We start from the raw sequence: 26,699 nt of genomic DNA on the forward strand, positions 1-26,699 counted from the left end.
AAAAAAAAAAAGTTCAAGTAATAACACTGTCTGGAAACCTGTATTTTTTTTTTTTCCCCTCCTCCTGCAGCTCTATTACTGCACTGTATTAGATCTGTGCCTCTCTGGAACTTAATAGATCTGCACAGAGGAAGCTCTGCCAACTAGATCTGGTTCAGATCAGGCTACAGCAGGCTTGGCAGCGTTCTTGGCCTCTACAGAACAATCAATAACATCCCCTTTTATGCTGGGTTCTGCTGACTGTCAAAGAGCTACCAGGCTTCCTAGAGATGCCCCAGAGATACCACAGGCATGCTTTGCCTTGACCACCACACCTCTGTCCCCAGCACAGTATCTGAGAGATGTGGCAATCTTCTGGAGATGCTGTCATATGGAACAAACGCAAAGTTTGTCAAAATCCATGCAGCCACTGAAGGTCGCTATCAATGCAGCTAGTGCCCACCAGTGATGCAGGAAGTGCAAGTAAACTCTTAATCATGCAAAGGCAAAATGGATTAGAAGGCAAAAGCTGAGAAGTATGACCTAAGAAAAGAGATTTTAATCTCTTGGTCAAATGGAATAAGGAAGGACACAGAGCTCAAGAGAAACTGGACCAACCTTACTCTTGTTATTTGACCAGAAAATGAAGATAGACAAATTTCTGCATGTTTTCCCTGCCACCCTTCCCCCACCCATCCCCACATCCTACAACTTCTAAAGCCAAAAGGCCCCTGCACCGGGCAGCTGCTTTCTGAACCCAGCACTCAGATCTCAGCATGCAGCCAGAAGCTGCAACGTGCGCAACAGTTCTCTGCCCCCAGCTCCTGCATACCATCAGCTTTCTAAAGCAAAGCTCACGCAGATGAAAATAGCAGAACAGACCCGAGACATTATACCTTCAGAACACTGTTTCCTTACTCCTGACTCCCTTTGCTTGATTCCTAAACAAGCACAGGGTTTGCTTGGATCCTAAAGTAAGACTGTGCTAGAAAGGATTTGTATATTCAGAAGGGGAGCTTTTCACAGCAATTGTCATGGAGTGGCAAGGCTAAGTAAAAGCAAGTGGATTTGTACCTGCTGTGTCATCTTCCACCAAAAAAGACAAATGAAAGCTCCCCTAAGGGCACATTAGTTTGTACCCTGCAGAACCTTTCATATCACACTGCTCTGAACAACAAAAAAACCTTGAAAATTTGACTATCACACCTTTTCCTTCTAAAACGCAAGCTTACATTTCTCCTAAGTGGGGGAAAAAAGATGTAAAAATCCACTTTTGCACCTGAACAGCATGTAGAGCAATAGGAAAGGGAGGCTGAGTCGTACACACAGCCAAAATCTTCTGCTTTACCATAACCCAAATGATAACATACTTAATTAGCAGGCGACATTTCAAAGCTGTTGACTTTTTCTTCCCTGCTCCACTTGACACACTGAGCTGAAGGCAAAACAGGGCTGTGTTCCTGTTGCTATCTGGCACTAAGAGAGGAGAAATCAAGTGTCCTTTCCACTGTACATCTTTCTTCTCCCCAACAGTAAAATCAACAGTGACAAATGCACTGAAGACTCATCTTTGCAAGCACCATCAGCATCAAAGGGCTTCGGTGGCTTTTTGTTCTTTTTTTGGTTTTATCATTTCTGCAAGATTTTTTTTTTTTTTTAACATATTATGTCAGTAAGAAAAACCCAGCAGGAAAATTGAAGAAATGGGAGTAGGCAAAGGAAAACAAAGGAATGATACTATTTCCATGTGAAAATGCACAAAATTGCCAGCAACACTGATGTCATATCCTTTGCATACTGAAAACTAAAAGATGGTGCAAAATGCCCGCACAGCTCTGCAAACAGCTGTAACTGCTGCATTAGACCAACTGTGACAAGGAGAAACTTTGGCTTTTGCTGCTGTTAACACCCCGGGGAACTAATGCAACTCAGCAAGACCTGCCCAGAACAGCAACCACTGCTTCATAATTCCATCCCAGCACAAAGGGACCTGGGAATGCACGAGGGCTGTCCAAGCAGGGCTGAGCTCTGAAGGCAAGGCAGTGGGACATCCAGCTGCAGGCCACACACTGATGGTACACACAGCTCAGCGCAGCCTGTGCTCCCCCAAACCCACCAGCAGCCACTGCTGCCCCATCCCAACCACTGCTCCCACCACAGAGCTGGATCTCCCATGAGTTACAAACCCTCATCACGAAGCAGAGCACAACTTGAACTCTACAGCCTGATTAACTACAGCTGCACGAGCACAGATCTCAGCCTTAAGAGCAGAATGACTCTTTCAGAAGCTAGTGGGATGACTGAGGAGCTACGGGACGAGGCACGGACCACCAGGCATTGCACCTCACTGCAGAAGGGGTGGGGAAAAGGAGGAGGAGGAGGAGATGTGAAAATGTTTCTTACCAGTTTGAAGTCTTGAATGCTGCAGATGAAATACGGCGTATTCGGCCGGCGGCTTTCAATATATACGCAATCTTTAAAAAAACAAGATTTTAAAATAATGGAAATTAACTTCTGTACCTCAAAGAAAGAACATGAAAACAGGATAAATTAAAAACAGCCTATGCTTGGAAAGAGCCACCATTTCATTTGCATAACATAATTTATTCCAAGTGTGATCCATAAATAGAAACTAGATGCTTTATGATGATAAATAAGGAAATTAGCTGCATCATTTTGATTCGAGCAGACATTTTGCTAAGAAAACAAAAGAAAGTCATACGAGGCCCATTCTGAACCTGGTTAATAAAATGACCACGTCACAGCCTATGAACCAAAGTAAGATGGGAAACTAATCGAATCTTTTGTGGTTAACCTGGTATTAAGGACCCAGCACCAACATATTTTCTCTAATTGTAAAGAAAACCAAGGCAACCCATCGCAGATGAAATGCAGCACACTGAATTAGGTTTACCTCGGGGAAGAGCTGTGCTTTCTCCAATTACATTTGACACGACAGAAAGTGAGTCATTATTTTGGCTTGCTTTTGACAACCGGAGACCCTACAAGGTTGCCGCAAAATAAGGTATTTAAAAAAGCCTCAGCAATAACTGCTCCAGAAGCAGTGCCTCAGAATGAACCTACCCACAGAGGAGAAAGAACTGCTTCATTAAGGATAACGACCTGAGAAATCCATGCTCCCCCAGCCAAGCAGCCATCCAAGGGCAGCCCTGCTGGTATCTGCTGCCCTCAGAAGACACAAAGAACCCCTGCTGTTCTGTGAGGGATTCCCCCTGAACCTCAAGATTTCTACAGAGAAATATTCAAGTCCTTAGAGTATCAGAAGATGCATTTGGAAGCACAGCTAACACCCTGCTTCACCTCTGGGAAACCCTGGAAATTCTGCTTACACCACAGACACCCATTTCTGCCACAGAGGCAGGACCAGGAGGAAGAGCACAAAATGGCTCCAGCTTCTCTACCGCTCACTTCACATCTATGTATGGAATCATTTTTCCTTCATCTTCCTTTTCTGTATCCTCACCTTCCTCAATTCTCAGTCCCAATGTAAGTGTGCAAAACTGGGACAGCTCAGTTTGCACACCCAGAGGAAGGAACTGCAACACAGAGGCGTTCTGGTTTTACTGACCCAGGCTTTCCGTGCCGCCCTGGAGAGATGCTGGTCTGCAGGAGGTTACAAATCAGGTTGGTGTCAGAGCACATGAGCATCAAAGCCAGGCAGAAGGTCACCTTGATTTCTGCACTGCAAGGAGCTCCTCGCTGACAGCCCCAGCTTGCCTCAGCCCCATCCCCAGAGAGCCAGCAAACAGCTAAAAGCAATCACTTCAGCTGTCACCCAAACCCTGCTGCGACAGCTCAAATAGCTCGGGCTTTTAACAGAGAAATGGGAAAAGGTTACCCAGGCCTTCCTGTTCTTCAAAAGAAAATCCCCTTAACGCAACTACTATTTAGTGGTAGGCAATTCCTTGAATTAAAAAGCCTAAAGCCACGGAGGAGCACAAGTTCCCAGAAGAGATCTCATCTCACACAAGCACCCAGACCACGGGAGAGCATCCTCCTCTCCTCCCTCCAGCAACCAATCCCCACTGCCCATCTCAGCCACGGCAGCAGCTAAGCAAACCTGCAAGTGCCAAATTCCTGCATGCAACACCATCCAACGGGCTTCTTCACCAGGCCAGCCTCCATCTATCAACAAACGCCCTGCTCATCGTTTCACAGCAGCATTTAATAAAGTTAAATGAGCTTGACAAAATGAGTTTCTTTTTTAAGCTGGAAATACATTGCTTATTTTACAATAAGAATCAAAGATACAGGGTTAGGATCTGGATTATTCATTGCACCAATGTCAGCAACAGAGGGCACACACCTAACAGCTCAGGCTCTCCCCATCACCCTCGAGCAGGCCAACTGCATGCTTGTGCTGCTGCTTTTTACCACCTGCAATGTGACAAACCAAACATCTAACAGCAAGTCTCTAAAGAAACAGCAACTCTGTGGATGCTAAACGCACTAAAATTTTGAGGTTTTTTCATTTTTAATAGGAGAATTACAAACGTTTTTAAACAACAACCTCCAGTGTCTCTGTACAATTACGCAGAATTACACCCATTCAGATAGAGCAAAATTTGCCTCTCCCAAATGACCAATTTCAAGCTCCATATTTTCAAGCTAGGATAGTAGCAGCTGTTGCAACAGCATGCATATGTGCATTTTAAAAGCTTCAAATATCATATATGTAATCAACCATCAACACCAGAAGAACTGTAAGCTACTTAACTCATAACTCACATAGTACTTTTTACCCCAAATCCTCCAGCTCCCACGAAGACTCACAGCCTCCTGGGAGCTGAGACCAAACACAGCTTCTGTGCCTCCTCGTACTGACCCTGTGTGCTTCAGCTCAGCTTCTCCACAGCCCCAGGACCACACCACCCTGCAGCACTTTGCCACCCAGCACTCCCCAGCTCACCAGTGTGCACACAAAGCCCTGCTTGCTCCAACCAGAGGGTGATTCGGCTGTGTGGCGAAATGGATTCTCACTCCTTTGTAGGAAATTCTGCTGCATTCACTGGGGATAAAGAACTACAAGGTGGCAGATAAAAGAAAGTTCCGTGACCTTATTTTTCTTAATATCAGTCCTGCAGGCCTTGTGCCCGGATGCTGCCAGGCAGCACGCTGAGCAGGGACAAGCATCGCTTTGCAACGGCCCCACAAAGCCAAGGAACACAACCTGGCAGCAGCCATGGGCAGAGCAAACCCTGACTCATGAGTTCAAGGAAGAGAAGCACACCTGGCTGCCCGCCAGCAGCAGAAACAAAGATGACATCCCATTCAGATGCCTGCAAAGCAATCGAGGCTGTGCAGATAAGAGAACAAGTTAATTCAGGTGTAAAGCAATGCTACAAAAGATAGAAGCTGGAAGAATGCCAGAAGGGGAACAGTTATGGATGTGTCCACATTAGCCACTCAAAGCTCACCATAAAATGCAATTACTTGCATTTACCAGAGATCCAAACCACAAATACATCATTTTGAAGAAGAGCTCTGTGGACCAGGTGACAAAGGAAAGCTGCACATCGTTTCCTAAAGGCAACAAACCCCCATGGCTAAGGCTAATGCCCACAAAACACCTAACATGGGTCAGCAGCAGCTGCTCCCTACCTGACTGCACTGCCACGTGCTGCAGCACCTTTGCTCTACTCACCACAAATTGTGTAACACCTGAGCTCCAAACAGCTGCAGAGAGCTTGTGCACAGACATGGATCACATCAGCCAACTCCCAGCACTGCTGCTCAGGCTGCTTTGGGTTTGGGCATCTCTTACATCCTCAGTGCCCCATTTATCCAAGAGAAGCATCTGAAAGACTTGAAATCAGTTATCTCAACACTTCTCATTCCAGGGTGGGATTCACAACATTGGTGTATTTCAGACACATACTATTAATATTTGCCCCTAATAACATTCAGTGCTTTCCACTTCATAAAGCCCAATAAAAGCCAATCTGACCATAAACACCTTGCTATACATTTCTGCATTTGAACACACCTGAGTGGCACGTTCACAGAGGTTGCTCAACAGCAATACATAATGCCACAACCACTGATTTGCCACAGATACTGCCTCCCCCCCTGCAAGGAAAAGAGAGAGCAAGAAATCCCATGTTTCCTGCACAGCCAGTGGGTCTCACTGCCTGTCTCCATTTGCTTTCTATCCTATGCTGTGTAAAACCTGCCACTGGAGGCAAAGGATTTCTGTGACACATGGCAGGGAGTCATTACGCCTTTGGGCTTGTGACATTCACCAGATGTGCCCTGGTTCTGAAGGGTTACTTTAATATTCCCACACTAAAAGCTGCTTTTAAAATTAGAGCTGGCATACGCAGATTGAAAGATCTTTTGCTTTAAAAAAAAAACAAAAAACAACCTCACTGAGCACAGGAACATTTATCAGCTTAAACGCAGCAGCTTACGTTGCAGCCATCTCCACAATTAATCCTGTTGGGTTTCAGCTAATTAGTGAGCACTTGCGCCATCCAAGTCAGAACACTGCAGGTGCCCTGCAGCAAACTTCCAGGAGATTCCTCAAAAGCCACTGGCAAGGCATCACCCACAGCCTCAGAAGGAAGTTTTTCACTCAGGGTGGTGAGGCACTGGAACAGGTTGCCCAAGAAGGCTGTGGATGCCCCATCCTTGGAGGCATTCAAGGCCAGGCTGGATGTGGCTCTGGGCAGCCTGGGCTGCTGGTTGGTGACCCTGCACATAGCAGGGGGTTGGAACCAGATGATCATTGTGGTCGTTTTCAACCCAGGTCATTCTGTGATTCTGTGCTTCTCACACTGCAAGCACGCAGACTGGTGCACACACACCTCCCAGTTCTGCCATCCCAGCAGCTCTCTGGGTCACACATCCCCTCCCTCACTTTGCTTTCCTTGGATATTCCACATTAGAGTCACACGTTCTGAAAGACAACGCACCAGATGCGCAGTCACTGCGCTAAGCACAACATGAAATGAGACAGAGCCGTGCAGGCACCAAGTTCCACGAGTCCATGCATCCACTAACAGCAACTAGCAGAGGCAGCAGGTCCAGCAAAGCAGTGCAAGCACCTGTTCCGCAGTCAGCCATCCAGCCAGCAAGCTGAAGCCACACTCTGTGTGCTTGCCTGTCCTGCTCTACCTCCATTAACACAGCCATAGGGAGGGGAGCGTTCCTTTACAAGCCCTGTGCAGCAGCTCTGCTCCGCCAGCACCACCCTGGGCTTGGGAGAAAAAAAAAGAACGGAAGAAATGAAAAGGAAAAACCTCAACTGCTCCTCAGTGTTCTAATCATAGATTCCCAAATGCCTGAAAACAAAGGTCAGTAATGGAAACAGAGCTCTCACTGCAGCACACCTTGGGCACAATGCTTTAATGCCAGCCACAGAAATACAACGAAAAAACACATCGGGAACACCAGATACGTGGTTTTATCTAGAAAAATATTGCAGCTGACAGGTCGGGAGCTGTGCAGTTGCCTCTCTTCCCCCGTATGGCTGACAGCAAACAAATTGCAGTGCTGATCTCGCACTGTCACTTCCTGCTGAGCAGATTTCAAGCAGTGCTGCTCGCTCCCCGGCGCAGCACCACGCGCCGAGCTCTGCTCTGCAATAAATGGCTCGAGCAATTTACTGTGCTCATTTGAGGCTCGCAGGAGTATTCCTGATGCCTGGACTGTAGTTCTTATTTGGCAAATGATTTTATTATAAACTGGTATCATAGCGAATCCATTTTCTTTAAAGGGTTTCTGCTGCTGTTTAATGGACTGTCAGTATAATTTAGATTTCATCTATTTAAACTCATTCAAGCCTGGCCCCTGATTGTACAATAAATGGAACATATTTCTATTCAACAAAATTAATGACAGTTAATTGTAGGCTGCAGTCCCCAGCTTTATAAAGGCACGGGCTGCAGCACCTCCCACACCACTGAATTCTCCCCACAACAAAAGCAAAGGAGCTGTAGGTGCTCAGCCACCGGCTCAGCCCTGGGGATCCTCCCACCTGAGAATGGGCTTTTCTTCCTCCCAGCACCTGAAAAGGGAGGAAGGGAGCCATTAACAGTGCAGTCTGCTCCACAGTGGCCCCAAATCAAATCCCATGACAAGTCATTCCAATCCATTTCTTCCTGCTAAGTGTAAAATTCCAATTTTACAATTCCGCAGGAAAAAGGAAAAAAACATCTTTTCCAACTTCTTAACAGATCTCAACAAGACTTGCCAGAACTTCAAGGTTTACAGAAGATACATATTCATAACACTTCTATTTTTATACTTGAATTCTGGCATGCCCACCTCTCTCAGCTGGTAAAGCTGTCAGAATAAATAGGAGGCAGCACCTGGAAGGCTGACAAGCACCCGAGCCATGTCAGACAGGAGCCAGTCACTGTCAAGGAGCGAGCCAAATCCCTGCACTTCCATCCTGCTGACACTCAGCAACCCAAATACCACCGAGCTGCTTATCACAAAGTGCTTCCTCCCCCTCCCTCTGTTTACTCTGTTACAAAACTGGCCGGTTGTCTGATAAAGCTGGTGGGGGTTTCCAGATTAAAACAACTATGTCAGCAATTTCCTCAGTTATAACAATGCCAAACATGCAGGGAACAATTCACAAGACAGAGCCAGGAGTGAAACAAAGCTCTGGAATTTGGAGGCCTGAACTGCTGCTGCTATGGAGGCAGGCGGGGGACGGAGAGGCAGCAGGAGGTCATCCTTGTCTCACCGGACCCCAGAGATGCATCACTGCTCCACTGCAGCTGGAAGCAGTGCTGGCCGCGCTCCATGGGATGGAGCTGAGCACCAGGGCTGCACGCCGGCCCCAAACGTGACCCTGGTGCCTCTCGATGTGACAGCACAACAACATCACGCTGTGGGCTCCGTGCCCGGCTGCTGACATGGACACAGACTTCAGAGTCCAAGCGTTCCCTTTGGAAAAGGGCCAAACACTGTAACTCAGAACATATCCAAGTGAAAACCATGTAAGAACTCCCTTGGATACCTTTGGTGACAAGTCAGCAGTGGTATTTTGCAACAGTATCTGACCTGCAAATCCAGCCTGCTCCATTCTCTGACAACAGCTCATGGAGTCAGGGACAGAAACACACAGGAATCCCAAAGTGACACCAACCTGCAGCTCTAGAAAAGTCCATACACATGTTCAGTTCTATCTTCCAGCAGCAATATCTGAACTATCCCCAGCATCGGGCCGTACCCACACGAAATATCCCACGGAGCAGCCTGGAACACCTGTGGCATACGAAGGGAAGTGCTGCAGTGCCACATGTGTTCTTACAGCCACAGCAAGAGGAAGGGCTGAGTGCTCAGACAGGCACTGCCAACACTGAACTGCACCTCACCGACTGCACTGCTTCCAGGTCCACCTGCAGGCTTTCTGCTCCTTAACATGGGCTCACACACCTCTGCCACGTACAGATGAGGGAAAATAAAACACCTGGCTACTGCACTCACTGCAAAGGCTATGGCTAAACAAAGGCCAATATCACGTTATCACTGAACTACAGAGCTGGATATTCTAACTGGACACAGGAGCAGATGCTAGAAGACTGCCAGCCCACGTGGAGAAACACACGGCACAACCACGGATGGATGCTACTTAGAGACATCCTCTCACTGTACTCACGCTGCACTGAGCACAGATGAGGTGCAGCTCCTTCGCCTCGGTGCCCTCCCAGCTGCACAGAGCACTCGCATCACTTCAGCAGTCATCCTGGCCTAGGGAAAGATGCAGTCAGCTAACGCCTGGCTCTCCCAGCAGCAGCATTTCACCTTCCATTACCTCACATCAGCTCCTCTTGCTGAGGTGTTGTTTACATAGCTACTGATGTCACTGCAGAAACAGATCCTCATCAATCCTTTTAATCCCCGCAGATCCCTTTAAATGTTCCTACACAGGCAGAGCAAACAGTGCTGTCCTGGTCCACGGGTGACACACCAAGCCACCTGCTTCCCAAACCAGCCCAGACCTCCACCCAGCTCAGCTTTCCCAGTGCAGACTCACAGTGCCACCACAGTAATGTCACGACAGCAGTGGCACCAGCAGAGCCATTAGGTGCACTTGGGGAGCACTGCTCAACACCAAACCTCAATTCACTCTGTGCAACAAGAGTGACTTCCTTACCGTGACAAGAACAAGGTGAGAACTGCCAAGCAAATTAAAACCAGAGATGCAAAAGGAAGCGGAAGGGAGGTTGTGGAAATGGAGGGGGCAGATGGGGATGTGGGCCAGCAGCTTTCAGGACAGATCCATGTGAGTGCCAACACAACTAAGGAGATTAATTGCACAGTGTCATCTCTAAGCTCTACTCAAATTTAGATGCATGGTTTAAAGCTGTGCATATGTTCATTACGTCCATGCAAATTAATAAGAACAGTATTTGCACATTAACACAGCAGCATAACATGTTTGAAAAAAAAAAAATCTAAGGATCTTGATGATCTATTTATTTACAGTTACTGTTACTCAAATACAGGTGCTGAGTTTAGCACTAAGAAAATCAAGTGCTGGATTAAACACTGCGCAGCAGACAGAGGGAGACTGCAACTGAGGGCTTCACGGTACAAAACACAGACCTTCAGCATTCCTGATCACATCAGAGTATTTAAGAGATGGAATCAGACAAATGGAGAAGATTTCCCTTCCCTGAAGCCCTAAAGATGTAAGCTGGTGACAGCTATCCATTCCGCACACACCTTTAACATTCATCTTTCTACTCCTTGCTGGGTGAGTCTCATTGAGACTCTTCATCTCTCCCAAATTGTATGTAATTTATACCTTTAATTATACGCACATCTCCCTATATATAGCCTCCTAGCCAGAAGATGTAAGATTTTCTTCTGCAATATGCACTATAGTTCTTTTAGAATATATATTATGTGCTGAAGTGTGAATTCAGAAGCTTGCTCCTGTTAGGAAGTTATTCTTTAAGTTTTAAGAAGTATTAAAAATCTCAAACAGGTCCATGATGGTCCTATCCTTGCTCACACCCCTGCAGCACTGCACTACCAAGCACATGCTCACATTGCTCCTGCAGACCAATGTTAAAGCACAACGAGCAATGGGACAGTGGTACAGTACAGCTCCTGGGCTGGTTCCTACTGAAATAAGGTAACACCAGCAGAGAAAATGCAGAAAGAAAACGCAGACCTTTAATTCATCCATATGAGAGCTTCGTATCCCAGAGACAGAATCACACACATGGAAAGGGTGCACAGCCACCGCCTCCCCCACACGGGCAGCTACACCCCACACACAGGGCTCCAGCTATGTCTGTACATGGAGCTTTCTCCTCTGAATGGATTCTTGTGTGGGGAAACAACAAATGCTATCTGCTGCCTCCTTCCACAACCCTCCTGCAAAGGTGCAAGCTGTGCTTCCTGCTGCCCTGCAGACAAACCTCCAGCCAAGTGCCACTGCATCAGTGGTACACAGAGCACCGCAGCTCCTGAACAAAGCACTCATTCTCCTCCAATCTGCTACAGAATGAAATTGAGAGCACTGTGATTTTCCATCTTAATTTTACGCCAAGTCTTTCCGCGATGAAAGCCAGCATATCGCATTGTACTGCTGGGCCCACACAACAGCTGTTCCTAACATACTTGTATTTTTCATCCTCTGACACTGAAAATAAGATTGCTCCAAAGCTGATCCTTAGGCAGGCTCCCTATTGCTACTGCTCAAGCAACAGCTACCACTCAGCAACGAGCCCTGATGGAGAGGAAAAGACCGTTTCCAACTGTTCCAAAGATGCCACTGAAGCATTTCAGCAGGTGAGCTGTTCTGACAAACCTTTGTAGTTTGCTTCCACGTAGAATGACCAACTTCTGCACCCAAGTACACACAGGCCTATTTCTAGCACCCACCTGCAGCTTGTGCTGCACGAGTACAAGGGGCACTTGAGAGCATCTCCTGCAGCCACATCTGGATGGAGCACTTCAACCACTCACATTATTCACACAATGACATTTTAGTACTTGAGATACGCAGCTCATAGAAAATCAGACAAGCTTTTACCTCTGTAGTTTCATGGATTTTATTTGGAATTCATCTGATTTACTCCAGCAGCATTACTGTACCACAGCAATCATTTGACAAAGAGCAATATAAAACTGGCAGAGCCCCTTGCACTCTGAACAGTACAGTCCAAGATAATATTCCTCGTGGTGAAACAAACAACTGCAATTAACTACTAAAACGCAGCACGAATGAACACGGACTTTTTTGCTCAAAGAAGTACTACAACCAGGTGAATAGTCTCTGCAATTTTACTTTCAGGAACAAGTTAGCTGGCAGCAGCCACAGGTTACACCTCGAAACCTTACACGAGACTGAAAACCTCATGTGAACTTTGCAGCAACTGCATGGCACGTCCATGCATACATCCAGAGCATAATGCAAGCTGCTCACTGCTGTCCTCACACCAGACACCTTCTGACACCAGTGGGTTTGCTCAGTACACATCTTGCTGTGCACAAGCATTAGCTAGCTACTGGGAGGGCAGGGAAAGCAAATGAGATAATGGGTGAGAGATCTTACCTCACCTAATTTACTCCTCAAGGAGAAGAGATGAGGATTTCAACAAACAAAATGGATTTGCAGAACAGCTCAGAAATGGGGGGAAAATACCACCTCATCCAACCTCTAGCTCAGAAAATGTCTAGTTTCAAGTTCAGACCAATGTGCACAGCACACGGTCCAGTTCAACTTAAAATTTTTGGACACAGTTAACGGAGTAGAAAGTGAAAAAGGTGGCTCATTCTTAAAGGAAAGCTCACTTCCATCTCAACAAACGGGATATTATGACACGTATCTGTAAAGCTTTGTGTGCGCACCCATAATTGTCTCCAACGGGAACGTGACAACCTGCCCCCATACAAACACAGCTTGGAGCAGGAAGAGAGCAGAGCACAGCGTGTGCTGCAGCCAGCTAAGTGCACAAATAGCTGCAAGGCAAACGTAACACAGGAGCTTCTTACCTCCAGGCCTGTACACAACGTCATCCTCCGTGATGAAAGACGTGATTTCACCGTTGTCTGTTCTCTCGTATCGGGATTTCTTCTTGGGTGGTTTCTTTTTGCTCTTCTTCGTGGACTCCTCCGTGGTGGCACTGTTGTTGTCATTGTCCTCATCTTCGCTGTGGTCACTCTCTGCGTAATTCTTGGCACCTCCTTCCAACGTGCAGCTCCGCCGAGGACGCGAGTTCTCGCTCTCCCTCACCTTATCTCTCTTGTCTCGCTCCTTGTCCCGGTCTCTATCCCTGTCCTTCTCTTTGTCTTTGTCTTTTTCTTTGTCCGCTGTCATGATTCGCCACGTGCCTTCTTCTGTCCTCTCACGGCTGGGCCTCCGTGAAAGGTAGACAGTGAGCCTGGGCTTCAGTCTTCTGAATTTCTCACTCAAATCCAGGAAAAATTCAACCACTCCAACAACCCCAGCGTTTTAAAAAGGTTCTTGAAGGAGGAAGGGGGAGGAAAGAGGGGAAAAAGCCCGTGTTAATATTCGACATTCTTTCGATTTCTGAAAATACCCATTAAAACAAGAGGAACCCACACCCCAGAGTTACTTAGTACAGAAAATACAACGCTGCAAATACAAGACGGCCCTTTAAAGTACTTGTGGAAAGACAGCTTCACCCACCTTCCCAAAACCAGAGCGAGTGGTTTTACAACCAAGTTGTAACCCAGAGAGCACAGGAATGAATGAACTCAAAATAAAACAGTACTTAGAAAATTTGCTTCTCCACACATCATGCTTGCTTTACCACTAACAGAAGACAGGGAGGTGGATTTTATAAGCCACCAGCTTCACACACTCAGCTTCCTGCTGGGGAATAGAATGGGAAGAGATAATCCTATGCTTTTACCTCCTTGATCATTTAATCAATACACTTAAAATCAACTGCATTATTTTTTCCTTCAGTGCAAGCCTAGAGTAAGCAAGCCTGGATCCAGGATCCCCAAAGCACAGCCAAGAGCACAGAGGGGCTGCCCACCCAGCTCCCCCCACTGCCATCCCCAGCAGCCAAACTGCAGGCCAAACAGCACTGGCCCTGTGCAGCCACGTCTCATTATTCTTTTCACTCAAAATGGAGTTTCCTTCAAACGCCCTCTCTGTTGCTCAGATCAAAACGACCGTGCCTGCACTCTGCACGCTGCACCTCGCAGCAGCAGCCAGCAGCACTTTCTGTCTCCAGAGAGCCTTCTAGCAGCTAAGATATCTATCTTCCCATAGTCATCAATCCAGGGTAAGAGCTGGGAAACCCATCATTTTGCTTTGCAGAGAACAAAAAAAAAAAAACAAAACACACAAACCAAGAACAAGCAGAGAAGTACTCAAAACACTTCACACCTCTTCAGAAAAGATACCTGATACTCAGTACAAGAGAATGCCAACGCAGCTAGTCACAGCAGCATCTTACAATTACGGTTTGTCCTCCTGCAGCCTCTATTACTCCTCCCAGGAGTTCACACTGCTATCCTAAAACACAGTCCAGTCCCATCTTACACTGCACATTCTGTACCATTCATAAAAATAGAGCAGCTGTAACTCGAATTTGCGTACTAATTGTGTACCAGCCCCATTTCACCAGCACCCAACACACAACTCCCCAGGATGCTGCACTGCGACCAGGAACGACTGCGCTGAGCAGAAGGCTGCAGCACCTTCAGCACAAAACATGGGACCTAATGGGGCTGAATGCTGCATGTTAAGTGCCTGGAAGCACACTGAGGAAAGTAAAGGACTATTTTGATTTTTAAGGAGGCAGTGAAGCTGTGGATTTGAAGCCTACGACGTATTCCTGGCCCTGCAGACTATTGCTTCCAGCAATGGAAACAGTCACAGAGACAAATTGCTGTTACTGATACAGTTCAGGCTGGAGCTCGAATCTCTCGGGCATTTCCTGAATGAACCAATCATCCAGGTAAGAAACGATTCTATTTGCTTTCCTCCTCACAGCAGCTGCCGTCGTTCTGCCAACACACAGGGGAACCCAGAGCAGCTCCAGGAGAGACGGCCACAATGAACCTCTCAATTGCCAGGGAAGTTGCAGGGATAGTGATAGCAACAGTCCGTGGAGACTCAATAAGAAATGTCTTCCATTCCTAGAGGCTAGGAAACTCCTCAATAGCAAGCTTGAGGATTCGTTGTTTTCCCTCCCCCAACCCCTTACTGTTGTTACAACATAATTAAGAGAGCAAATAATCATTTATTTGGAATGAAAACAAATTACTTCCCCGGGGCTATCTAAAATTCCAAGCAGTGGTGTCTCAACCCGTGTACAGGAGATCTCTCTTGGAGACTAGAAACTGCAGGATACACAGGATGCCCCAAAGTTTTACTCAGTGGCCTCCAGGAATGGGTAAAAGCCAGCTGTGTGGGGCTGCAGCTCACAGGGGCTCAACTTCTGGGTTAGGAACAACACCAAGACACTGAATCCTAACAAAGAAGTTCTCCTTTCAGAGCCTCTCCTGTTGCTTCTCATTGTGCCTGTTATACTCATCATCTTCATCATATATGACTACACTCTGCAGTTATTAAAACTAGAATGCTGTTTACAGATTGATTTGGGAGAACATAAAGAAACAACAGAAGGAAGAGAAGAGTCACAGTGCCAGTCCTTTTGTCTTGTTCTTAGTGACATCAAGAATGAGGGAGAAATAAACCCAGAGCTGATGGTAACTGACAGATCATTCATCCGTATTAATTCAGCTGCATCTTGAAACATCCTGAGGTCTCTCTCAGATTCTTGAAATCTCAAGGAACCAGGAGGAGTTGTGCAAAGAATCTGAACGAGCAGCCACCACTGCACTGCAAGCTGCTCCTGCTCATCTTGGTTGTGAAAGCAGATTTCAGCTTTATGGAGCAGAGCATGCACGAGGATGCCAGAAGAGCAAAGAAAAGCTTCTTTCAGCTTCTAATTAAGCCAGTATTACCATAGAAAATATTCAGTAATCTTTCATCCAAGCGATGACCCAAACATGTTTTGAAGATTCCCGGATATATTTTGCCCCTCCAGTGAAATACAGCCCGTACACACCACAAATAACTGCACAGCATTACTGCCAGAGAAGCTCTGAGAAAAACGAGGCCAGCTCTGGGCACCGAGCTGCTGACCTGGCCCAACCACAGGCAGCTCGGTGGTCATTTCATGTCTGCACCTGGAAACCATCACCGGAGCCAAAGCACTGCAGCTCAGTGCACGTTAACACCAGCTAAGAGGTTTAAATACCTGAGGATTCGGGTTTTAAAGATAACGTGGAAGCAAGTCCAACAGAAATGCCATGAGGCCAGAACAGGGAGGCAACCAACCAGACACAGAAACCAAAAACATGAGAAGAGCTCCTTCTTGCTCTTTAAGCATGCCAGGCAGATAAATCTTTTGACAAGACTTGCTTGGTGACGTGTTAGCAGCCTTCATAAACACAACAGGACCATTCTTCTCTGAGTTCTCAGTCTCGTATTGCAAGATAGAAAGGCACTGTATTCCACTAATATCAGATTAAAGAAGTATGCTCTGCAACTGCCAGAATTTCAAGTCTTTCCAAGGAGTTTTTCTTATTTTTACATCCAGGAAGAATTCTGTAAGTTTATACACTTGTTTTTACTGCAAAGGACTAAACAACAAGAATTGGCCCATAAAGGCTCCCCCACACGTTATTGAGGTATGAAGAGCTGCCTTAAGAAAACCTTCAAGATCCTTGGTGAGAAGGGAACCTAACAGCGCTGAGGAGAGGACATCTCAGCTCCATCAGCCACAGCACAGAGCTGAGCTGCAAGCATCCAAACACCTCCAGTGCTGTGTGTCAGAATGCACCCTCCTGCCTCAATCACACCCCAGGGCTGCCTGCACGGCTCTGCCTTCCTAACATCCCACTCCTGAGGCAGAGCTCATTAGCAGCACCAAGGGCTGACCTCTCTGCTGAGGCATGCAGTTTAACCTTTCTGTTCCAGAAAAGGCTGAGAGCATCTGTTATCAGCTTTCCCCCACATTCTTCCCCTATCTTCTGTTTGCTGTTGAAAACAGGAGTCGCAGGCATTCAGGTGACCAAGTATTTTGGGAGCTCATTCCACTAATAATGTGGTCAGCAATGAGCTCATTCTCTTCTTGCTTTCCTCTCCATCCCAAATCAACTATAAGAGACTCACTTTAAGACGTACCTCTTAGCAGTGGCCTTCCCCATCTCATTCATTGCGCTGGGAGCTCACAGCACAAACACAGCTCTGGAACACTTGGCCCAGCAGTGGTCATTACGAGTTCCATATTTACAGTTCAGAGCTCTTGTGAGCCATCTAAGCGTGCACAGGTGTGTTCACTCACCTGGAACTGCTCCCCACTCGCCATCCCATCAGCACACAGCAGAACAGAGGCCCTCCCCGGTTGCAGCTCACAGCTCCAGAGGAAAGGCAGAAACCCACCATGTATCTCACGGCTGACCACAGCCTTATGTTTTCCCCTCCCTACCTGCAAGAGGACCTAAACTCAGTGAGCAGTGAGAACAAAACACAACAGCATGGAGCACAGAGGCAGATTGGAAGGCCAGGGATAAAACTAAGGTGCAATTACCAGCTATCACCTCCCCCCAGAACTGCTGGCCCATATTCACAACAGTGACTGAGATGAGAACACCTACTTCTGGGCAGTTTTACACCCTGGCTTCCGTAAAAAGTAATGCAATCCCTAATGAACCCTGGGAGAAATGAGACTTGTTTAAGAGCAGCTACATACAAGTCAATAGTCTTAGGAAGTTTCTGTACAACCAACACTTCCCCAGATAAGTTAGCCAGAGTTGCAAGCTCCTCAGAACCCCTCAGGTGATTTCAGAGGGTGCTCTAATGGCCTCTCTAGTTGTAATTAGTGGGAGGGAGCAAGCAAGGAGCAACAGACAGTAAACACAACACCGGGGATTACTTCCTTGTCTCTGAAGCCAGTCAGGCTCATGTAAATGATTACAGCAATATAGGTCTGAGTAACACAAAGCAACAGTCCCACAGCACCACTTACAAACAAAGTTAAGACTTGTTAAAGCGTTCCTATAGTGCAGCAATGGGCTGTGGGGGAGGAAGGCCCACGGGGCTGCACAGAGCTGCTACTGCACTCAGAGCTGTTATCTGGGGAGCATCACATCACCTGGAGCCCAGACAACACCTGGCTGCTTAACAATACTTACAAAACAAAATTAGCAATTACTCTGTGACACACATTTATTTATTTATTAACACTATAGTTTTATCAGTCACGACTCCGCTTGCCTTCCAACAACCGCATCAAGCCAGCAGTGGGCCAGAGGACAGCTCAGCCAAGCAAGCACAAATAACAAGAGACAGCAAGTGAGAGGCAGGAGGAAAGCTCATGCCAGCAGCAGCCAACCTCTGTGCCAAGCCATGCACCAAGAGCTCCGTCACAGCTCCCAGTACATCACGTACCGCCAGAGATTCATTTGCTGAGAGAGGCACTGGAAGACAGATTTGTCAGATGTAAAAAGGAAGAGCTTGGTGCCATCCATGCAGATTCCTTGCAAGGCAAGTCTGTGGCAAAAAGATGATCTGTAACATGCTTAGTCGATGGGAAAAACACAAACATTAACAAATACTGTCCATTCCAACCAGGGAAACACCAACAAAGAAATCAAAGCAGCAAGAGAAATTCCTGGCACAACAGCAATGCTGAAGGGCACTGACATAAAGTGCAGTCATACATCCACTGCACAACAGCCCTGGCTTCAGCAGGAACACGTGATTATCAGTTCTGAGTACATCACACACCTAATGCCTGCCTGTGAAGCCTCAAGAAAGGAGCTCAGTGTAACATGAAAGCTTTCCCTCATGTGTACTTGGGCGAGACCAGAGCTGCAAAGGTCACACAAAGACCATGCAGATCTCTACCTGCTGTAACCAACTGCTGGGAACGTCCATCCTGTGTTTTACTTTGGCACTTCCACGTCTACATCTGAACAGCCACCTATTGTCATTCTCAGTACATACAGCTACGCCTTTGCATTTTCTTCTTAAATATCTGCCCTTTCAAACAAGCCTTTCATCTTCTAGAAAGCCTCAAAAATATCTTCATTTAAAGCACTCAAACTAAAACTAGACTGGGTTATTTTTGGGAAAGCCTTTCTTGGAGCAGCAAACAAAGGCCCAAGTCCTGCTCTTCAGCCACATTAGCAGTTTCATTCAACTCCACGCAACTGCTGACTTCAATTACCCAAAATGGAAGAACTGCAGGGTGGGCTCCTGGGCCAGGCTGAGCGACCAGACGTGGCCACAAACACAGCCATAATTCAATTTGGTGGTGTGGCTTCAACTTTCACAACAGTGGAAATGCAAAGAAATGCTGCTCTTCTAGCCTTACAACAAGGGGAAAAAAAGAGTACAAAGTTACCAAAGGGCAACGGACATTCACAAGCCCTGGTTTTGTTGTCTACTGTTTTAACATGCTTTCACATAAGCAGTGATAGGAGGAATGCCTTTGATTTCAGAGCTGGTCTCACTTCCTTGGAGCAGCAGCTTGCTCCGAGTGACAGAGCAGTCAGCAGAGCTGCCCTACAAAGCCTCTCCCCAGCACAGAAGCCCTGTTGTAATCAGGAGATTAAGTGTGCTTATTCGTGTGTGAAATACTGACTTGATCTCTGTCTCACATTAGAGGCTGTCTACAGCAACCGGTCAGCAGATTCTTCATAATTTCCTAATGCTTCACAACTGCAATGTATTAAATTACATCTCACTTCCTTTAGTGCATTTACAGAATACAGTTAACAAGTGCCAGTATTTAAAGCAGCAAAACCTCACTGGTGGCAGTGTGATATGCATGGTGCCCACTCTCCAGCTCTGGGCAGAGGAATATCATTCCAAGAGCAAACACAAGAGCAACAAGTGTGGGCACAGAAAGCAGAGACCGAAGCACACCTGCAGTCCCAACCCACAGCACAGCTCATGGCCTCGCTGTATCCCATGCTGAAGATTATCCCATGTCCCTGACTTTATCTTCTTGCCTCTCCCAATAGCAAGGACTTGAATCACCCCGTAACATTAAGCCATGTTTCCCTCATTCACTGCACAGTCTTGTGCAATTGTAATTATTTCACTTGAATCAGAGGGGCAGTTTCCTCCCACACCATCATCGGCTGTGGCTGAACGTTGAAGATAACAAATGGTGGTGAACGGCTCGTTAGGAAATAGACCACCTCCTTATGTTGTAAGATTTTAGCACAAGAAGGGAACCACAGAAATCCCACAGACCATCTAAGCTAACAACAAGGGAAATGAGCAGACGTAGCTTGTCTTAACATGGGACCATCCAAACAGAAAACACTGTCTATGGCCACTTTCAGATCATAAATCTAAATCTCTACTACTTATAAACCTCCACTGCAACTCTCTCCCTGTCCAGCTGCCAGCTTCCACAGCACACACAAACACCAGATTTCTATTTATCCCATGGAATCCAACACAGTTTCTCACCTTGCAAGCCAGCGGATGGCTTTTCCCTCTGGTCTCATTCACTTCTCTCAAAGTCAGTGAACAAGCTTCCCTTTTTTTTTTTTTAAACCTTAAAATACCTCTTCCATGTGTATGTAGCACCAAACGTAACACAGAAATCCACTTACACAGTAACCATGTTATTGCTCCGAGCTGCTGATCAGCTCTGAAGAACCCCAGTTCAGAGCAATGCCCTTCCCAACCTCCTGCAGCCTTTCCCCACCCCAAGAAGAATTGCATCAGCAACCTGCTGACCACTGCTAATAAATCCACTTAAAAGCAGTTCATAACTGGCTGCGTTTTTCATGAGAAAAGGGAAGAAAATATTAAGAAACGCTTCAAATGATTAGTCTGCCTCTAATCTAAACCAAGAGGAAGTGTTTTAAGACTGCATGAAATAACTTCTGACTTCGGTCACACTTCAGACATTAAATTCTACTTCCAGTAGTCTCAGTGCAGACTCTTAACTATTGTATGACTGAAGTGATGGCATCTAATGTAACAGGATGAGGCAATATAGCTGGATTAATGTATTTAGGTCTGATCTTGTAAGCTGCTGAGCACAGTGATTTGCAAAATTAGACCATAAACCATTAAGTGTCGAACAAGTGATGCAAAGCGTTATTAAGCCGCACAAGAAGCGCGCTGGCCTCGTTCACACTGCAGCACTGCCACCCCCAGCAGCAGGGCTGTGCCACACACTGCCCTCTGCATCCCTGCACCCACACTTCTATCACACGCTTCTATCACAGCAGCCCCAGAGCAGAGCTCAGCAGCCTCCTGGCATGCAACCGAGTTCCCTCCTGCCACCCCGGCCCAGCCAGGAGCTGGCCAAGCACTGCTTCCCAGCACAGCAGGAGCAGAGGCACCCAGTGCCAGCTGCCCAGCAGTTGGAGCCCAATTAAACGTACCCAGCATTTCAGCCTGTTGTCTCCTGCAGTCCTGCGGCCTCTCCCAGGAGATAACTTATACAGCTTAGGTGAGATTTATTACCCGCTGACGAGCTCTTAACATATGCTGAATTATGATCTGGCCTCTGAATCAGAATGAACTTTGGTATGAGCAGGTATTTCAAAACGCAACTGCACTGAAGAAGGAATACGAAACATTTTCCAATGCAGTTTTAGTATCAAATTGCATTGGTAAGCCATGAGAGAACAAGGGAACCTCCTACAAAAGAAATTCAGTTTTGTAGAAAACGACACCAGTGTTCATGAAGCAAGTCTGGTCTGGCTGGAGTTTCCTCAAGCTGTAAGCTATCCATGAGAGCAATGCAAAAAACACATTGCAGAACCTCATGCTTGAACTTCCAATGGTTATTTCAGCTGTGTCAGCAGCACTCAGCACCTTAATGAAGATGCAGGAACGCAGCACAGGCAGCCCTGTGTCTGGGAACCGCTGGAAGACACACAAGGCAGAACAGCACCCCGAGGTCAGCAACCCCCAGTTGTGCTTTGGAGCCCACAGCTGTACCTATTTCTCACATCAACAGTGTTTTAATCATAGCTTGGACCACTCATAACTCTCCATTCCAGAATGCACCTCTCCAACAACAGCAGCACGTACCACTGTAAAGAGAACAGACCCAAGGTGAAGGATTACCAAACCTCACCGAAACCTATCCAAACAGATGGCATCATTTGTTTTTTTAAATGCTCTTTAGCATTTACAGCTGGAAGTGACAAATAACCAACGTGCTTGGAATATGCAAATTGTAGGAACAACACAAAAGAGGACAATGTAATTTCTTTTAAAGACAGGCAGTCATAATGTTGAAACAGACTGCAACCAATTTTCATACACTATTCATAATTACTTTATTACACTGTGAAAGGGTAATCAGTTTCCAAATGATCTAATAACCTTGGGCTGCTCTTAACTCTTTTATATCAGTCTTAACTACAAACACAGGCTAGGTCTCCAGCTCGAAGGCAATTACAATGATCTAATATTAAACATGCAGGATAGTGATGTTCTTCCTCTCGTGCTCTCACACAAACCAGCACACGAGATTACCTAAGAGCATTCAATTAATAAGCAGGAACCGCTATATAGAAAAATCCATTCCCAGCTCTAATCTCAAAGGAATAGCTTTATTATCGGGAAAGGGAAATCTGATTTTTGGCTGCTTTGTTAGATTTCAGTAGGAAATGGAGCAAATGCAGTATGTTTTGACTGCCTGTAACAAGGGAGTTCTACGGGGTCCGTCACTATGGCAGACCTAAGGACGCGGGCTTTGTTCCACCCCATAAGTGCCTGAGTTGTGCTGACTCGTGCCACGGCTCAGTCATTTTCATAGCCGTGCGTGATCTAAGTTAACTACATGCCAATGCCACGTCCCATCAGCAGGCACTGACTCAACCTGAGAGCCCTCAAAGCACAGCAAACCACAGCTCCCTGCACTGCCAGGCCTCGTGCTGGGCTGCTGCAGTGCACCTGGGGAGGGCACCAGCAGCACGGAGCTCCAAGGGCAGAGGAAGTGGCATGTTGGTTCTATCAGAAGTAAACACATTAATTGCGCAGGCTGATTAGATTAAGAGGCTGAAACCTCCACGATGGAGAATGAGGGAACCTGAAGCTCCAACATCATGTTTATGTTACTGCTATCATTTTACAGCCCAGATAAACGAGCTGTGACGGAGCAATGCGTTACATTACCAATGCAGTGGTTGAACCCTGAACTTCCTCCAGGCCCTAACAGCCACCAAAACAGCCCCCAACCTTCTGAAACAACATCAGCTCACACACAGAACCCAACATTCCATCTACCCAATGCCCTTCATTCTGAACAAGCTTATCAGACCCCAGATGCTGCAGAAACACTTACTGCGTATTAACAGGATCTCAGCTTTATCTCAAGACCAAGTCATTTTATCTCTCTAAATAAGTTCGAGAAGAAAACAGTACCAGAAGCAAAGCACACAGGGTTTTGCATGTTTCAAGAAGATTCAAATCAGCACCTGAGACAAAGCTAGTTACCCGTACCAAACCAGCATTACAGACACAAGGGTTCCCCCTCCTAAGCTTGGCAGGTTTGAGCACACCTTTACCCACCAAACAGGTCTTCAATTAAGCATTTTAAAAGAGAGTTGGGAAAATCTGCCAATACCTACCATCTAGTACCACTGCCACATTCCAAGACTGCTATTTCACACTGTATTCTTGTCTGAACTAAATCCATTCCTAGAGAAACCTAACCAGGCCAAAAGTTGCTATGAATTCCCCAACCATACAGATACACCATGAGCACCAAATTTACTGCCTCTGTTTATCTCGTGCTTTTGCTAACATTAGGAAAAAAGCACATTTCTAAACCCACCGTTGTAGAAAAACACATGCTTAGAATTACGAGCAAATGTACAAATCACAACCAAATTCTATTCCAGTAGCAAAATGTTTATCCAGTCACAGAGGCCTTTTCTTGGCAAAACTTGAAAATAAGTTTCCTAAAGAAGGCCAGCTGCCTTTAATTATTTACATTTGTCAGTGCTGTTTGTTCACACCTTGCATCCAAGCAAGGGTCAGAACTCCAATCACAACCCCAGGCAAAGCTCAGTATAAATATTACTTTTGTCCTTTCTTCTGGAAAGAATTCCAGCTTTGTTATGGAATTTAAGTACAGAAAACAGGTAAACCTCTGATCCATTTACAGAGGTTTCATAAACAAAGCTAACCAGCTTACAAGAAGCTCCTCATGGTGCCTATCCTCTATTACTTAACCCAGCCTGACACATCAATAGCTGTTCTGCGTTCCCATAAATCACTGGCTGGCTCTTACTGAGCAGAGCCTTATGCCACAGGTTACACACAACTTCTGCTTCCTGAGCACCTGAGCTGCAGAGCTGCTTCTGCTTTCTGCTGCTGCACTCGGCTGAGCCTCAGTTGTGTCTTGTTTCACTAACAGCAGCAGGTCAGAAAGAAGTTCTGCTTACAAGCCAGCTACCCCTGCCCTGCAGCAGGGATGGGAACAGCCAGCAGAGAATCAGGCCAACAGCTGGGGCCTGTAACAAGCCCAGCCACCACGTTTAATCCGTTCATCTGTCAGAGGCTAGACTAATGCTGCAAAGAAACATCCTTAATTTGAAAATCCCTTGGGGAAAAACAGCATTTCGTGCACGACGATCATCAACACGTATCCATTTCTGCACCCTCTGTCTTCCTAATTGTTTTTGTTTCTTTTTAAACCAGTCAGCAGACCTCAGGTGAAACACCACATTAGCAGCACGTACCAACAGACTGCAAAAACATTGGTTTTTGCTGTTTCCCAATCCCATTTTACTCCTCTTGGAGCATACACAGCATCAACACAACTTCTCTCTATCTGCTTAAGGAATCCCAGAACCAAGAAACATCAGCACACACATGCTGACCTAGCAGCCAGGGGCAGCCCTATAAAGCTGTGTGCTCAGTGAAGAGCACATCTCCACAAGAGCAACCTCCTCACAGCCTGCAGCACCCCATGCCCCAGATAGCTGCTTTCTGCAGCTACAAACCCCAATCATACCTATCATCAGCAGTCAGTAGGGACCCTCAGTGTGGCATTTCTGGACTAGAAGCTGTGCATCGGGCTGGATTTGCAGTCAGTCTGACTCGGTGGGGATGTGCCCTCTGTTCACCTGCTGCATGTGACCCATTCCATCTGCATTTCAGCAGCAGGAAGACTAATCTCAGCAGCCAACATGGAATGGCTCTGTTTCTATAGAGCTTTTCTATAGGTGTTGAATACAACAACCCTGTGAAGTGCTCCACCCACAGAGGTCCATCCCTGTGGCAGTAACAGCACAACCAGAAGCTGCAGCAGCTGCTGGGACCTCTGGGCTGTGCGTACGGGTTGGTGAAGGCTATGCTATCTAAAAACAAAGCCTTAGGATTAAAATTCAGTAACAAATAGCTTATATCTTCACGTGAAGTACAAACAGAAGCCCTCTGGGATGCGCTATTAAGCACACACACACAAGAAAACAAAAGTCCCACCTCATCACCTCTACGTAAAGAAGAGCTGAGACACCAAGAGAATCCCCACAACCTGCGGTAAAGCTGCAGACAGCCAACGCAGGCAGAACAGCTGCGTGCAGCACTGTGGTAATTACAATTAAGGGCTCATCCACTTCACATAGAAGCAGCTCACAGAGGCACAACAGAACCAACCGCCTGCCCGCACCGAGGGCCACAGCAACAGAGCTACAGGGGGATTCAAGGCACAGCCGCGGCTATTTGAAGTAAAACAAAGCACTATCAACTCTAACACACACTCACACACACATACACAAAGGAAGCGGGAGGATACATGACGTCAGCCCTCGCCTCAATTCATAAATCCCAACCACAAGAAAAGATAAATTCTTCACTGCCTTTCTCTGGAAAGCTGCTCACACACAGCCCGAGTCTCACGGTGCACCAGAGCAACGCTGCTCCCCAGCAGGAGGGAGGAATGGTGGAATCCTCCCAGCACAGCCACATCCAACAGCTCATGCCACCTTCTGCTGCTCCCACTGAGCTCGATAAAAATAGTTGAAACGCTGCTAAATTACAGGGCTGGAAACACAAATAAGGGCTTTTAAACGCTGCTCCCACACGCTTCTCAACTTGCTGCTAAGCGCATGAAATGTCTGTCTTGTGATATTTACTAGGCTCTCTAAGTCCTGAAATACGCCGTCGTCTGTAAGAACAAAAAACTGACAAAAACACCGAGCTGGCTGCGCGGCTGGAACTAATTGCCTGCAGATTAATGGCTTTACATCGGCATAGCGCTCCTCTGTGTGCCGGGCTTTAAGTCCTGTTTACTTCCAGCTCCCAGAAGGTACATTGCTGGATATCCGAGAGTCCCTCAACCCAGCCGTGCTGCCTCACGTTGGGCTCCAACCAGGCCAGGGTGCCGTCGCAGGGGAGCACCGTGGGCACACAGCAGCCCGGCAGCCGCACGGGGAGCTCAGGTTGCGGTGCTTTGCTGCTCCAAAGGCTTTCTGTGTGGGGCGAGAGTGCTCCGTCCGGGCCAGCCCCAGCCCCTATCTCCTTATCCCATCTGCTTCAAGCAAGAAATTAAACACCGCACATCCGTTTAGCTTGTTGGATTTACAACAGAGAAGCGAAGCGAAACGGTCCGCACGCATCCTGAACTCCTCAGCCACCGAGTTGACCCAACTTTTCCCATAGGGTGAAACAACGCCCGGACAACAGCACGGCCCCAAATGCAAGGAGCCCCCGCGCTGCCTCCGGGGACGGAGCGGCCGCG

General features: G+C 46.8%; 1 protein-coding gene across 1 annotated transcript; it reads right to left on the reverse strand.

Moving 5' to 3' along the window:
- Positions 1–1,622: 1,622 nt before the first annotated feature.
- On the reverse strand, positions 1,623–13,467 carry LOC104914164 (arginine-glutamic acid dipeptide repeats protein-like). Its single transcript, XM_019622470.2, has 2 exons — positions 12,967–13,467; positions 1,623–2,453 (listed from the first exon to the last, which is right to left on the reverse strand). The coding sequence occupies exons 1-2, from the start codon at positions 13,289–13,291 to the stop codon at positions 2,212–2,214; spliced, it is 567 nt and encodes a 188-aa protein (XP_019478015.1). The 5' UTR covers positions 13,292–13,467; the 3' UTR covers positions 1,623–2,211.
- Between the last annotated feature and the right edge of the window lie 13,232 nt (positions 13,468–26,699).

This window comes from Meleagris gallopavo, chromosome 23 (assembly GCF_000146605.3).
Source record: "Meleagris gallopavo isolate NT-WF06-2002-E0010 breed Aviagen turkey brand Nicholas breeding stock chromosome 23, Turkey_5.1, whole genome shotgun sequence".
Lineage (NCBI taxonomy): Eukaryota > Metazoa > Chordata > Aves > Galliformes > Phasianidae > Meleagris > Meleagris gallopavo.